A 15,809-nucleotide genomic window follows, 5' to 3' on the forward strand; every position below is an offset into this window, starting at 1 on the left:
AAAGTGTCATATCACAGCCCGGGGCTCCAGCTTACCACCTACAGTGCTCACCATAAAAGTGTCTGCACCAGGATTGCCAGCACATTCCGAGATGACGAGAACCCTCGTGTGTCAGTCTCTGATTGGAGCGTCAGCCAAATACCTGGGCTCCGGCTGCGGCTGATTTATCATTTTCCGAGGGGGCTGACAGTCAGTATATGGCTAACTGTTCATTAATTTTTCAGAGCCCAGGGAGCCATTGTGTGATATAAATCTCCTCTGTAGCTGAGCGCCAGTTGGGTGTGTGACTTTGAAGTTCTGCCTAATTAAGCCCCAGTACAGTTAATGAGCAGAACAGTAAGGCAGTGGGCAGATGTGAAAAATCTACATCTGCTGGACCACAGATACCAAGCACCAATGCACAATAATAGGGCAAAATGCTGTTTTACCTAGGCCTCTTTTTTGCCTTCTGTTCCTAGGCCTCTTTCTGCCTTATCTATCTAGGCCTCTTTTTGCCTTCCCTATGTCATAGGCATAGTTGCAAAAGGTAACCAGACGCCCCTTTAGCTCTTCCCTCCAAACCTCTCCTGTGACACGGGTTGGGGCAGCTCTCGTGGACAAGCGTGGACGTGCAGCTGGTGGGAGGATGGGGAGTTATTGATCACAGCAGAGGGTTTAGGTGTAGTAGCCCGTCCTATGGGGCTGTAAAATGCTTGGCTTGGCTGAGAAATAGGTGGGCCCCTAGAAGTGAAGGAGGGGTGAAACATGGCCGTATGCATGAGTAACTAAACCACCTTAGCCTGGCGCTCTGCATGATCACTTAAGAGTTGTTCCTGTGGGCAAGAGCGATGGCGGCCATATTTAAAGTGACAATCTCTAATAAATCTGCCAGTAATGAGAGCAGAAGATTAAACCAGGCTTCGTAGAACAATAGGACTTTTCACACAAGAGAAACCGACTAGTATTAACCCAGGCTTCGTAGAACAATAGGACTTTTCACACAAGAGAAACAGACTAGTATTAACCCAGGCTTCGTAGAACAATAAGACTTTTTACACAAGAGAAACAGACTAGTATTAAACCAGGCTTCGTAGAACAATAAGACTTTTCACACAAGAGAAACCGACTAATATTAACCCAGGCTTCGTAGAACAATAAGACTTTTCACACAAGAGAAACAGACTAGTATTAAACCAGGCTTCGTAGAACAATAAGACTTTTCACACAAGAGAAACCGACTAGTATTAACCCAGGCTTCGTAGAACAATAAGACTTTTCACACAAGGGATGAGATATCAGAGCAAGAGAATCTGACTTGCTCGCCTGCAAGCAGATCGTTGTGTACCCCAGGTGAGCTGTGGAGATTAATTACAAGATGGTAATGCAGTTTAACGTATACACTTAAGGGATCGAGCCTACACTTGACACACCTTTAGATCATGTAGATTTGGCCAGATGCACTCATCTAATACCCAGGCCTCAGCCACAGGTTAATAGGTAATCCTACTGAGTGGAAAGGTCAGTAAGATCTGTTAGTAAGAACATGCTAAGCAGACTAACTTGTGCGACAGCAATGTTCTGATACGTCCTGATTCCTGTCCAACTCCTGTCCAAGCGGCTAATACCAATAAATCAATACATTAATTCTAAACAGAATGATGGAGTACAGGTGACAGCTATAATGTGAATCAGGAGCCCTATCTCATTACAGCACACTCAAAAAATAAAATCAATTAAAATAAACTAAAATAAGAAACACCTTAAAAAGGGAGACAGTAGCTACAATTTAAATTAGTTGGGCAATGGCCCAACTATACCACAAAAGAGAATGTGTTAAGGAATGTTTGTTTACTTTTGCCACAGTTCATAGAGAGAGGATTGGGGTTTAAATGGAAAGTGCTTAGGAAATTGATGTGGGCAGAAGTATTTCCTCACAGATGACAGTTATTGGGACAGCTCTCTTCCCAGGATCTGTGCCTGTGCCCGAGTCAGTAATGATCTGTTTGAGTTTTAAAATGTCTCCCCCTGCTGGACACAAGTGGATGTCATGCATTCACTCACTGCCGAGGAATACCATGTTATTATTAGCACACTGCAAGTAAATGCTACATACAAGTTATCCCACAGTGTAGACTGCAGATTCTTTTTATTTGTTTTTGTGTGTTTATTTCTTTATACATTCCATAGAAAATTCTGGACCTTCATAGATATAGTGTGTCCTCATTGCAGTGCGGATCAATCCATCACACTGATCCAAGTAGACCAATTTGTCAGAAAACCAACCTGAATTGATCAAGCTGACTTCAATGAATGAATGACATTAAATGTAATGAAAGACAATGAAAGACAATGAAATGAAAGACGATGAAATTAAATTAATTGAAATGAAATGATATTGGCAAATGTGGAAAAAAGCAGTCTGCAGTCTAATCCGGCACACAAGTGCACAGACTTCCGACTGCATCGTCTCATCATGCTTGAGTGTCACATTCCAGCTGTCAGTTCATATCAGTCAAGAAGCATTATGAAAACTGCAAGTGATATTACGTGCAATGTTTTTTAAACTGGTGCTATAGTGAATATGCAACACATAATAGACCATCATGGCGCCACGGACGGCTGCCTCGGTGTGTTGGTGCGCGATGTTTTGTCTTGTTTTGTTAGTAAACTCACTATTCTGATTCTGATATTTGAAGTGAAGTCAGGTGAGGATAAGTGACAGTGGCATCCTCTACAGGTAGAGAGCAGTGGTGAGAATCCTGTAAGACATGGAGAAGGTGGATAGCAAGCCCACCACAAAGCATAAAGCCCTACTTGGCTGTGGCAGTGGGGCAAGATATGCCACGCAGTGACAGAAGCGGGAGACCACAAAGACCCGGAAGTGGAGCAGGGCAGAGCTGAGTTGAGGCCCGGTCAAGGCGTAGAGAAGGCCGATCACCAGGAATGGGATGACGTTCTCTAGGTCATTCTGATGGCATCTGAGGGGAGTGTGGGGGGGGGGGGGGGAGCACACTGGGTGAGGTCACTGAGTGGACTCTACCATTGCACTGTGATTGCACATTGATATGTTGCCAGTGTACATAGTGAAAGTGCATGCAGACAAAATATTGAAATTAACATTTAAAACCATTCATTTGTTAAAAATGTTGTTCATTTAAATGGAGCCAAAAAAAATACTAAACCACCATACCTTCTCACACGTTCCACATCAGGGTCCACCCTGACCAGTTTCTTCTTGTCCTCTTTGGACATGTCCAAACTGGTGTCCTCCATGTTAGCAAAAGCCTGTAGGGTGAGGTGTGGAAAAGATTACATGTTTGCTGCACATGCTTTTAATTAACATTCAAATGAATACATTGTTTATTTCAATCTGAAATATTACCTTTTACATGTAATAATTACACATCTGATGAATGCAACCGTACCTTTCTTGTCAAGCGAAAGTATGAAGTCAAGGGGGACATAAGCATCATCTTCAGGGTGACGATGGTAGCGTATGTTGAAAAGGCCAAGAAGACCTCACTGTCTATCATATGCACGACTTCAGCCATAATTTCAGCTAGTAAGAGACAGTCAAATGGAACAAGTGTGTTAGACACACGAGAGAAAACATGCACGCTTTGGACGTGTCTGCAACAGTCTTAAACCAGAAAGATCTAGGTTTTTTTAATATGACGACATGGAAAACAGTCCTAATAAATTAACCGACTGCGTGGAGTAGCGTTTTTCCGTAGAGTTTTGCAACAAAGGTAGAATTGCTCATTTCATGCATAAACTTTTCAGGACTTTTTAATACCGCCTTATTCTACAGTGTGGTCCATATTTACAAAAAGGCCGCGTAAGCAAAATCTGCAATTACTTGAAACAGTCTACTGCTCTTAAGAATTTGACCATAATTTACAACGGCTGCTCGCTGAGAACAGCAATTGAAACAGTGCCTCAGTCGTAGTTAGTTATTTGACACATGAATGTAAAAACATTTATTAATATACGTTTAAGTCTTCAACACATTACGTCTATTCTATAGAGTCTGGAATTTGTAGGCCTACTGTTATTGCGCAAATCATTCTTTCCCCACCTTATAGAGACGAGATCCTCCACTTAGTCGAGTGCGGCTAAAAGTTTCAAAGTACAGCGGTGGTGGGCGTCGCAATCTTTAGGTGCAGTAGCACAATGAGAAGTTTGGAGAAACGCCACGTTACGCAATGGGGTAGACACAGGAGAATTTGTGCCCTCGGCGCGGAGTTTTTACAGTCACTCCCCCCTGTAATGCGAATGTTTTCGGTGTGCAGCGCCTTCATGCGTCTGTTAAAGATAAAGGCAGGATCTATCTGTCGAAAACAGAATTAGCTGACATTAGCTGGTAGAAATATGAAGATATGACAAGAAACGTTAGATAACCACATTTTATTTGGGCAAATATGGGCAGGTCCATGTCTTGGTCACACAAAGTAGGCTACAATGTGCATGAGAATCAGTGGCAAGGCAGTGGCGATTTAATGTCACACAAACAGACCACAGATGAGCCACAGCACAGGCCCATTCAGCTGAGTCACAATATGACTGATCACACCAGGGGATTACACTCAACGAGACAACATCAAATATTTAGAACACTCATGGGAGAACATCTGCTCAAAATGTATTCCAGGAGTTATCCTGCAACAACATGCCAATCCTTGACACAAACAAGACAAGATCCATGCAACATAAACAATATACTGTTTCAGTGCAGATGCGCAAAATAACTGATGTACAGGTCTTATATGAATGGAAAGCAGTACAAATAAAGTAGTTCCCTTACAGCACCAGCACAGTGCTGAGGACCCTGTAGGCCATGGATAATGTGCTAATCAGACCGACCATCCAAGACGCCCCTCTGCTTGGCTGGGGGAGGGTGAACACATAGGCTACAGTATGGCAGAACCGAGAGCCTACAAAGACCCGGAAGTGCAGAAGTGCTGTGGAGAGATCTGGTCCAGTCAGAGCGTAGAGAAGTCCAATAATAACAAATGGAATGATGTTCTCCAGGTCATTCTGATGGCACCTGGAGATGGGAACAGTTCAGGTGGTTAGCAGTGCAGGGTCTACAACACACCTGATAATGGTGCACTCATCAAATAATCCAACGAATACTTATTACATTAGACGTGAACGACAACGTCTTTGTTATGTTATGACTCCCTATATAAAATTTTGTTTGCAGTATTTGTTAATTCAATGTTTCCTTCAGAATTAGATCATTATAGCCAATAATGATGTGAACAGCATTTTTATTCTTGACAACAAATCTGTAAACAACACTTTTATGTCATTCATTCAATGATTACCTGCGTACTCGCTCCACATCAGGATCAGCTCTAAGCATCTTCTTCTTGTCCTCAGGTGTCTTGCCATGGGCAGTGTCCTCTGGGTTGGCAAAGGCCTTAATCAAGGTAGAAAAGAGTATCTGATCAACGGCAAAATTCACCAGCTACACAAGGACAGTATAGCCTACTGATACAGAGATGGATGACAAATCCAAACAATACTTCAGGACATCTGAATATTCAAACCTAAATAATTATTGCCTGCAGAAGATGATTTCCCAAAAATATTAATAGTACCTTTCTAGTGAAGCGAGTGTATCCCGTCAACGGGGCCATAAGCAGCATCTTCAGGACAACTATTGTGGCATAGGTAGAAAAGGCTTGCAATACTTCACTGCCAATCAGGTTAGCCATTTTTCTATGGGATAAAATGAGACATAAAAAAGACTTTTAAGGGTATGCATTATCCAAACAACATTGTTCTACAGTCAGGGTTAGTGTAAAATTATACATTTTAACTCAAATTGAATTTTCACCAAGATTCAACTGGTAAAACTAATCTTGTGAATTATGTCGTTTTATGGCTGTGGTCGGTGTCGTGACTGAAAGTGAAACAGTTTCGAAAAACAAATCTGTTGAATCAACTTCCGCTATATGAACCAAATGGCGAAACAATTTTGTAGTGTAAAGGAGAATAAAACAACTACTTACCTTCACTGAAGGCTGAGGAGGCTACTTAGAGTATTGTTTTCGTGCAACCGTACTTCTCTTGAGCAACATGGGCGTAACCACAATGGAAGTGAATTTGAATTTTCTGAACATCAGCCAGTTCTTCTGTAAGGAGGTGGGAAGTCAACAGACTCAACAAATACATACAGGCGGTAAAAGACTGTGAGCAAAGGATTATCGGCCGCTTGAAAACTATAAATAAGAAATTAGTTCATGGGGCCACAGTATTTGTCTCTTCATTTTTTCTGAAAGAGAAACGTTCGATTTATCTTTGTTAATCTCTATGGCCCTCACCTGTGACCTGGTTTCCTAACAAGCACCTGTTTTGAAACACCTAGCCAATTTTGTCGAGTCATTGTGAGTTTTTACATTTGCAAAGCATGAACAAACAGACTTAATCTTATAAGTTTTAATCTCTATAGTAAAAAATATATCGGCAAGTTAAATATTTAAGATTGGTAGCACCTGAATTTGGGGAATTTAGCCGCTAATGTATTGCAGTGTCTGTGTACATACCCATTGAATTATGTAAGTATTATTAATAGCTCACTAGGTCTTTTTATTTGTATCTATTTACATTCAGCAGTAATATCTTTGTCTTTTGTATACCCATGGTAACACTTAATCACTTTATATTGTCCCAACATTGTTTCTGAGAATGTAGATTACATGTAAACCAACAGCATTCACTGTGAAATGTCAGGTGAAACAATTCAATACAGAACCTTATTTTATTTCTGTATAGAACACAGGTTTATGGATAATCCATTTCAGGTAATTTAACATGTTGGTGAGGGAGGACAGTCTCATCACACACAGAGTCGTGAATGCTGTCAGTCGAAGTATGGCAGGAGATTGGAAGGTGTCTCTATAATGCCTTTAGGGCTTGGGCTGCAGTCCCGCTTCTCGCTTGGCACATCAGTGTACTCAAACTCCAAACAGTAACGATAGGAGACACACACACACACACACACACACACACACACGCACACACACACACACGCACACACACACACACACACACACACACACACGCACACACACACACACACACGCACACACACACACACACACACACACACACACACAGGAGTGTGGCAAAGTTTGATCAGCTTCATAGTAAGAAGATGAAGACCAGTCTTGTAGGTCACAGTGTTTCTATGTCTCAGAGAGCGGTGATATTATGTATGAAGTGTATCACCAGGACCCGTTATAGACTATTCCTTAACCCTGCTCTGAACACAAAAAAATACATTTGAGAATTTATAACTGAGCAGCTTCCCTCCATACAGCCCATAGTTCATGTACTGTACTCGTGCAACTGTGTATAGGCTAGCTACATTTCAAGACCAGCCTGACATCTGTGAATGTAACATTGTGTGAGTGTGAGGGAGAGTGTGTGTGTGTGTGTGTGTGTGTGTGTGTGTGTGTGTGTGTGTGTGATTGTGCACAAGTATGTGTGCACATGTGTAAGAGAAAAGGAATAATACAGTGTGATTTCCCACTAGGACCTGTTAATGGCAAACACTTGCATTGATCTCACCAGTCTCACCAGTAATTGGGATGCTGGCTGTGATGTTGCTGCATTGATTTCTCATGGTAGCCAGCGTGTGCTTGGGCTGTAGGACAACAACGACTAAATAACCGTCTGGCCAATGATCTTAATGCCAGGAGCCAAGCATGCCTATTGATTTCATTACTGAATGCCTCCTAGGTTCCAGGCACATACATTTTTTTATTGATCCATGGCAGCGTCCACATTACTTTCTGCACTGTCACATGCAAGTTGTCCAGCCAATCAATGCGAGTGGACTGCTGAGTGCACGAGATTGCATAGGTACAGCGTTTGTACGCAATAAATTTCCTATCATGCAATCACTGTTTGGAGGTGACCCCCATCGACAGAATTGATGTGTGTGAGTGCCCCCGTACAAACCAGGGGAATAAACCTAAACTATTGACTGATTAACCTGTCCCTTTACATTTAATTTGCCCCCCATTTGAAAGCCGGAGCAATTACATCAGTGCAACCACTTTACAATACCAGAGCATATCATCAGCAAGGGCACTCAAGCTTAAGAAACACCTGACTGCTTGAAATTCATTTTGGTAATTAAGTGAATTCTATGACATTGCAAGATTGATGAATAGCGCGTTATTTGTAGAGGGAAAGTGCACTCTTTAATTCAAGGCCTTTTTTTGACATAGTGATGATCCTGTCAGCCCCTTTTTCTTCGTTCTTCTAGTTTTTCTAGTTATGCTCAAGCACGCCCCCAAAGTTCCAGACCCTGTCAGGCACGTATGCGCACTCACACTATGCATGCTCTGATCTGACCCTAATGGAGGCTACCTGTCTTGTTGCCTTCACGAGGCGGGGCAGAGGGGGACCTTTCCCCTGGCAAATGGCCCTTAATGAAGACAGTCATTAAGGAGCAGCGCTTGTTTTGCACCCATAATTAAGCCAACACATGTGCCCAACAGCCTCAACGCTATCAGCTTAGTCTCGTCCATTTGCTCCAAACAGCACATCAAATTGGTGCAAAAAAAACAAGCACGTTTTCCCTGTATCTCGGAGGTCACACTTTTGCCAGTCATTATAAAGGGGCTGTTATGCAGACAAATGAATTCTGTAATCATGACTCGTTTAGGTTTTATGATGAATAAAGACGATTAAATCCTTTACAAAACCATTACATTTTAATTTCCATATAAAATACAATTTAAATTATGATTGCATTGTGTGCAATATAAGAGACGCAATCATATAATAAGAGTTAAATGGGTATCCAAAGCCATTATCAGCTTATTCAATCAACTGTTATCAACTGTTCAATATTTTGACAGGTTATGCTTGGTATGCATTCCAAAGAATTTAGAAACGATATTCCCGAGTAGAAAGTATTCTGCTGTATGACACTTGCAGCGGAGGTAGTTCTAACAGCATATGTTCTTCTCCGTGAAACCCACTCACTTCTTTGCCACTGCTGGCTGTGGTTCTATCCATTAAATGTGTTGTTTTAGACATTTTTCAGTGAATTTCGAATATGAAACCTTTGAGACGGTTGGTGAAAGGATTATTTCAGTCATGTGTCTGTGTCCTCACCTTTAACCTCCTCTCCTGCTGCCATTATCAGTCATGATAAAATAAGAAGTATGACTTGTTCTACTTGCCAGTCCTGCTTGCTTAGGAGTATGACTTGTTCTGCTTGCTTCTGCCTGCTTGCTTATCTCTGCTATCATGTATTTCCTTCCCAAGCATGTAGGCATATGGTCACGTGAAGACAGATTAACATACATTGTCATTCCTACTTACCTTCTTGCAAAATTGTAAGAAAAGCTTTCACAACACAGCATCACTAACTATATTGTCAAAAGACACCAGTTAACATGCTAGAAACATTCTATAATTTCTATCTGTGCTTTTATGTGTATTTGTAAGGATTTTGCATGACCATTAGGTAGATAACTTTAGACCAAAACTCAATACCTCTGCATTAAACTAGTATGTGGTGTTGGTTTGGTGTCGATGTTATCTGCCAAAACATTTTCACAAGGCATTTGAATTAGTATTGAGTAAACATTAAGCATTCTCTCTGTGCAAAGATTCACAACTGATAACAGAATTTTAACAAGGGCAAAGCACAGCAAAGTCCAACAAGCTAAGAGGCTGACCCCTTTACCACTGACTAGACCAAGCCTTAACGCTTCCAGGGAAGCAACATAGTTCCTTGGTGTAGCAGCCAGATTATAGCTCCCCCCGGTCACACTAACAAATCAGACCATCTTCCTGGCATGGTTCATTGATAGAGGATTGTACCTGCATGTAAACAACATCTAAATATCAATAATGGGCCATTAAAACCTAAAACTAGTTCCTGCTTACATGCAGTATTCTGATTATAGTGTCTGTCATATATCTGTATGGTGTTATCATCCTACTGTTGAAGTCTCGACAGTATATTCTTATTCTTCACCACCCAGTTTGTTTGACTGTAGTGTGTTCTCGGTCTTAATGGTGTGTGAGCTCGTGGACGTCGGCATCATCTTGAGGGCAGAGCACCAGCCCGGGCTCTGCCTCCAGGGTACAAATTAAGATGATAATGGACAGCGGGTCTTGCTAAGTGGACCTGGCTTATGTAGGCTACAGCGTGCTCCCTTACACTTAGTGCACATCAGAAGCGCGAGCATGAGCTCCTGCCAGGCACTGTGCCTGCGCCCCGCTCACGCAGTGGGGGTGGGGTGGGGTGGGGTGGGGGGGGGGCTCTGACTCATTAGGGTGCTTATTTTAACGAAGAGGCTCAGCGCCGCAGAACGCCGGGTGCTGAATCCAGCCCCACGGATCTGCTTCCCCCTGCTCACAAAGGGGATATAAATCTCCTTTCGGCAGGATAATTACTGGGATAATTTTATCCGTAATGATGCTTGTCAGTCAGGAGTGCTGATGAAATTAGGGGAAGAAGCTCGTGGTGCAGGGAAAAAAAAAAAAGAAATTCTCAGCAGATTTATCTGTCAAGACTATAAAGAGAAAGAGAAAAGAAACTAAGGCCTCAAACTTTCGCTCCGCTCCTGACCTATTGTGGGAGATGTTTTTTCTGCAGCCTGGTGAGATGTGTTCTTTTGAAGAGAGAGTAGTACCAGCACAGCATTCTGCATCTGGCACCAGGCAGAAGTCAGACATATCACCTTAGGGAAACAGTAAACAGCGAGGACAAATGACCGTTGTTGACACAAAATTAGCATCACTCATGATGATGAAACTGTCTTGCAGTACAGACACAACACAATGTGTGTTTTGTATGCTTCTTGCCATCCGAGTACATCATTCAACCTGACACCTCATTTACTGTTCATACGTACACCTGCCGATAAATATGCAGACACATTCTGTGTTATGGGCAAAGCTTGGAGAACCAGGATAGGCTTTTAACAAAACAGAGTGCTTGATCACGACGCAGAAAGCCGGGGAAGTCAACGCTCGCTCCGGTGGCGACGCGACTGTGTGGCTTTGATCTCCCACGATGAATTCTCTTAGCTTGTCTTAGTTTTTCAAATAGTGCTACTTAAATTATTTCGGAGATGCCATTACCCTGGCGATGTGGCAAAGGTAAAACCCTCCTGTGGATTTGGGAAGATAAAAGGGGGCGCACAGAGAGAGGCGTCACGACAGGAGCGTTATAATATTTAGCATAAGCAGCTCCAAACATCCTTTTAAGGAAGAGATGTCTCACGCTTTTTTTTTTTTTTTTTTTTTTTAAATTAACAAGGAGGAAGTGGGACCCTGCTTAGTGTTGAATCACTCCACAAAGGCGAGTGAACAATCGCTTATTATGTCAAACTTTGACAATGACAGAATTAGAGCAGGGCTTCTTGAGCGCCTCGTCCCCCACTGGGAGAAGTGCCACACACACAACTCAGAAAAGAAAGTTTACTTTCACTGTCATTTGAAATTACGCTCATTTGCATTTGCAGGGGAGAAGGGGGCCACATGAAAACAATACGGCGCTTTTTAGGAGCGCACGGGCAGGAGAACAACACTTCCAAATCAAGACCAGGGTTCACGTCACACAACACAGGTTTGTGGTGAGGGTTAGAGAGAGCTAAAGCAAACAAGATGGCGTACTTCTGTTTATAACGCCTTTTGAACAAGGGGCTGTACTTTTTTTTTACATGAACATTAGCTGACTCTTCACTTATTCACTCCATTGCTGCTTAGCACCCACGGTTTCCGTGTTCTTCACGCCTTTTTTCCGCAAGACACCCACAAGAGAGAAGAAGTGAATTCTTCTCTAAAAAAAAAAAAATGTAAAGAGAGTGAGAGCACAGAAGAGAAAAGAGAGAAGAATAAAAGGGAAAATCAATGTGGGTGGATTTGGGTTGGCGGCGCGCAGCAGTGTGAGAAATGCCGGGGAACGTTTCACATGCTGCGCGGGATCCGCTCGAAGGCTCTGACCTCCGCGAGGCGATCCCACAGGCAGACGGCTCCATTGACAGGAGCGCCGAGGCCACCAGGGCATTGATTGATTAATCAAAGCTAATGTTCTTTTGATCAGCAGGCTGCCCTATTAAACCGGCAGCGGCGACGGAAAAAAGTGCCATGTTTTATTTACTGGCGCTGGGTCCCTCGTTGGCGCCATTGGCAGACTTCAAAAGAGCCTGTGACAATTCTGTCAGCGCCTTGATTGATAAAAAAAAGAAAGTTTTTCACTCCCACCCCCCCTCCATCTAACACATACACACACACACACATACACACACATATGCATACATATGCACGACACTGGATTTTATTTAATCGTTTTCAGTTTTGTTCTCCTCTGATATGAGTCTAAAAAAAACCTCATATTTCCTTCATGACTATTCCTTTCTCATCTGGCTGTCTAGTGGTTTGTCCTCTTTTCAATGTGTGCCATTTTGTGATTTCCAGAGTGGCTGTCGTGAGTACACCCAAGGAAACTTCATGCAACTTTGGTTGCAGTTTGGTATAATTCATCCCCTTGTTTCCATTCTGACTGCGTGGCCCATTCTGATGAGTCTGTATGAGCGCCACACCTATTCTGATATTGGATGTATCTCACGCATTCTGATTTGATTTCACATATCTGTGATTCCACCTGCACACTCAAAATACATGGCTTAGCCTTCTAGGTAACATCAAAGACATGGTGTTGACTGTTAGCTGAATGTGAAATGCATGTAGTTTGACATTGAGTATTGAACCCTGAGCCAAAGCTACCAAATGTAGTATAAATGAACTGGGAGCTGTTGTTTACATTCGTCTAGGTGAGGCAATCCATTTTTTTTGGTTTCAGCCTCTCTGCTTTTCAGCCCAGCATGTTTAAGCTATTAGAGGAGATAACAAGGAAATCAGCAGTTCAGCAGGCAGCTGCCTCATCAACCAAAGGTGCTGTTTTAGTGTTTGTTTCTTTTTCATAATGCATCTGCTGTAAAAATTAATTTGGTGTGATATTTCCACAGTGTGTGTATCATGCAGTGGGGTTTCAATTAAGAATGCTACCCTACCTCTACTCTGCCTCAAACCTGTTTACGCTGGTCCTCTCTCTCTGAGCACACTGGAGAGATGGCGGATTTTGAGAATGTCAAGGTCTCACAGTGGGACCTTAAAGTCCAGAACATTCCTGGGCTCCCCCTAGATTTCCCTGTGCAACAGTTGACGCTCCATATTTAATGATTTCATCTTGTTCAGAATGTAGTGGTTGTCCTAAGCTCACTGTACCCCTAAGGCATCCTCAGAACAGAGTCCGTTTACTTTTCCAAGCTTCAAATAAAGCGCAGCTTAGAATTTCTGAAGTGAAGTTGGGTCTGTCTCTCTTCCCCTTCTTCTTTTCTGAGCCCCCATTTCCCTCCCCTCCTCGCCCTTGAGTTTCTCCAATGTCAGCGAACACTTCAAACGCCTAGGAACAAGCTAGGAGCAGTCCGCTGAGAATCCCCATTCCAAACAATTATTCTATCCTTGGTTCTGACACATTTCTTTGGAGTATAATGGAATCAAAGGTCCCACCTTCCCACTTCTGCCTCCTCAACTATGGTCATGCTGTTATGGGAATTATTTGGCTCTTAACAGTTGATCTAGAATCACGTCTGCTGACGTGTTATTGGTGCAGTGAGGTTTAAGGCTGGCTAATACAGCCACAGTGGACCTGCTTTTGGCTTAGATTTCCTAAATCACAACCGTAAAGCAGAGTGCTCTCTCTCTCTCTCTCTCTCCCTCTCTCTCTCTTTCTTTCTTTCTCTCCTTCAAACATCCCCTTCTTTCCTTCATGCTGTATGTTCAGAGGCCTTTACCCAGAAATATGTCAAATAAACACAACCCTCTCATGAGTTGTGATGTGGATCTCCATCATGTAAAATGGATGAAGGCAATGCTTCCCACCAGGGAGAGGACTGTGTACACCATGCATGTCTCTGCAGAGAAGGCTGGAGAGGCAGGTGTGTACCACCGGTGCTGAGTGTGACCGAGAGTAAAGGGGCATGTGCCTACAGCATCTTGGCCTGCTTCTGAGGGTGTGAGGGGGTCTTGACCATATCCTCTGGGCAAGTCCAGGCCTGTCACAGCAAAAAAGCATTGTGGGAACTTTGCGGACAACCTTTCTTACCCTGCATCTTTGATTATTCTTTCTGTTAAGTTTGACCCAGGTGGAATTGACCACACTATTTCACTTTCCCCCCCAAAAAGTAAAACAAAAAATCAATGTGGTCCCTCATCATGGGGGAAACGTCTACACTTTTGGGTAGAATGCAGCCTAGGCTGGACTTGGGGTCCGAGATGAAACCATTAATTACGGAAACTTTTGGGAAAATGGGAATCAATAGGGATCAGTGCCATGTTCTTGCTTATCCATCAAGCTTAAGTAAGGCAGGTTATTTGGTTCCAAAGCTAATCTGCTACTTCCTTTTCTGTGTCTGCCTTTCATTTCCTGGGTCCAAAGGGGGACATTTCCATATTGATTGCATTGTGGTCGTGGCTTTCTGAGGGGCATCTCAAACCCCAGACTTAAATACACCGGTAGGGGTCATTTTTGAACATCTGATTCAGAAGCACTATAGACACAAGATTTAGGATTTCATCATTAATTCAAAAGTTCAATCTTTAAGTATTGATTACATGCATTCTAAATGATTGAGTTATTGCATTCAGCTCTCATGAGTGCAATTTACAGCCACTCTGACACTGCTAAACTATTCTCAAATGCTTTTAACCTAAATTAAATGCTTTGCATTTATTTCCTACATGACAATTCTATAAATTATATAATTTTTTTCTAGAATATTTGCATGGATAACTGCAAACCTTACCATCAAAACCAGGCAGCTTCTCCACATTCACACAAAGTACAGCAGTACATGGAGGGCAAAATAAGAGATTCAGATGGTAAGAGTCCACAGGAAATTATTTATCTCATCTGCAGTTGCTGTTAAAGGAATGACGGGTAATTAACGTTTATCATTAATGTGATCTCAGAGGGTAGTTTGCCTACACGCCGTTGGCCTCAGACACTCTGCAACGCTTCAGAGACAGGTGAGCCTCCGCGCTGCTGTTTGATCTCTCATACATGTATTCCCTCACTTCTCTGTCGTCGCTGGGGAGCCCGGCGCCAAGGTCAGCACTCAAAGACAGGGAGCACCCGGGGAAACAATCCACTCGGAGCAGCGAGCAGCCTCGCCTCGCCTCCCTCTTTTGTGCGGATCACAGCGGCATCAGAAGGAGTGGTCTGACACTAGTGAAGTCCCCGGGTAGCTCCGATCACTACCTGTTTTCTGGCACGTCGGAAACCAAAAGCCTACTCTAATTGCATCATTAATATCATTGCGGTGGGAGAGCCAATTATTCTCTGTCTCTCAGTTTCACCTGTCCTAACCTTGAATTAGGGCTCCGTGTGGATGAGAGAGTGGTGGAAAATTTGAGTAATTGTTCCTCCCAACTCTTTTGCTTTGAACTTTTTTTGGAGCGCCATTGTGTTTGTGTGTCTGCATAAAGCACCGTGGGTTTTCCCTCGTGTTGTGTTTGTGTGTCTGAATAAAGCGATGTGGGTTTTCCCTCGTGTTGTCTAGTTACATTTGGCTATTCTCCCAAATAGTTTTCAGGCAAAACATTCGTCTTTCACACAGAACATAGCATCAAATCTGCTGTACTGTTCACTGCAGAAGTTACAAAGAACCTCTAGTCCAGTTTATTTAGTTCACTGTGGTGAGTTCTTGCTGGAATTAATGTACTGGACAGATCAATGTGTTCAAGGCTGATAAAAACTCACCGATCACTAGTGGTCAGTGTTG

At 42.8% G+C, this 15,809-nt stretch overlaps 2 protein-coding genes across 2 annotated transcripts; both read right to left on the reverse strand.

The window, feature by feature from the left end:
* Positions 1 to 2,108: 2,108 nt before the first annotated feature.
* On the reverse strand, positions 2,109 to 4,277 carry LOC105896949 (microsomal glutathione S-transferase 1). Its single transcript, XM_012823766.2, has 4 exons — positions 4,058 to 4,277; positions 3,405 to 3,538; positions 3,170 to 3,264; positions 2,109 to 2,957 (listed from the first exon to the last, which is right to left on the reverse strand). Exons 2-4 carry the CDS (start codon positions 3,528 to 3,530, stop codon positions 2,711 to 2,713), a joined length of 468 nt encoding a protein of 155 aa, XP_012679220.2. The 5' UTR covers positions 3,531 to 3,538; positions 4,058 to 4,277; the 3' UTR covers positions 2,109 to 2,710.
* Positions 4,278 to 4,371: 94 nt separating this feature from the next.
* On the reverse strand, positions 4,372 to 6,146 carry LOC105896937 (microsomal glutathione S-transferase 1-like). Its single transcript, XM_031583075.2, has 4 exons — positions 6,000 to 6,146; positions 5,586 to 5,706; positions 5,310 to 5,404; positions 4,372 to 5,026 (listed from the first exon to the last, which is right to left on the reverse strand). Exons 2-4 carry the CDS (start codon positions 5,700 to 5,702, stop codon positions 4,780 to 4,782), a joined length of 459 nt encoding a protein of 152 aa, XP_031438935.1. The 5' UTR covers positions 5,703 to 5,706; positions 6,000 to 6,146; the 3' UTR covers positions 4,372 to 4,779.
* Positions 6,147 to 15,809: the final 9,663 nt, after the last annotated feature.

Source organism: Clupea harengus, chromosome 16 (assembly GCF_900700415.2).
Source record: "Clupea harengus chromosome 16, Ch_v2.0.2, whole genome shotgun sequence".
Classification (NCBI taxonomy): domain Eukaryota; kingdom Metazoa; phylum Chordata; class Actinopteri; order Clupeiformes; family Clupeidae; genus Clupea; species Clupea harengus.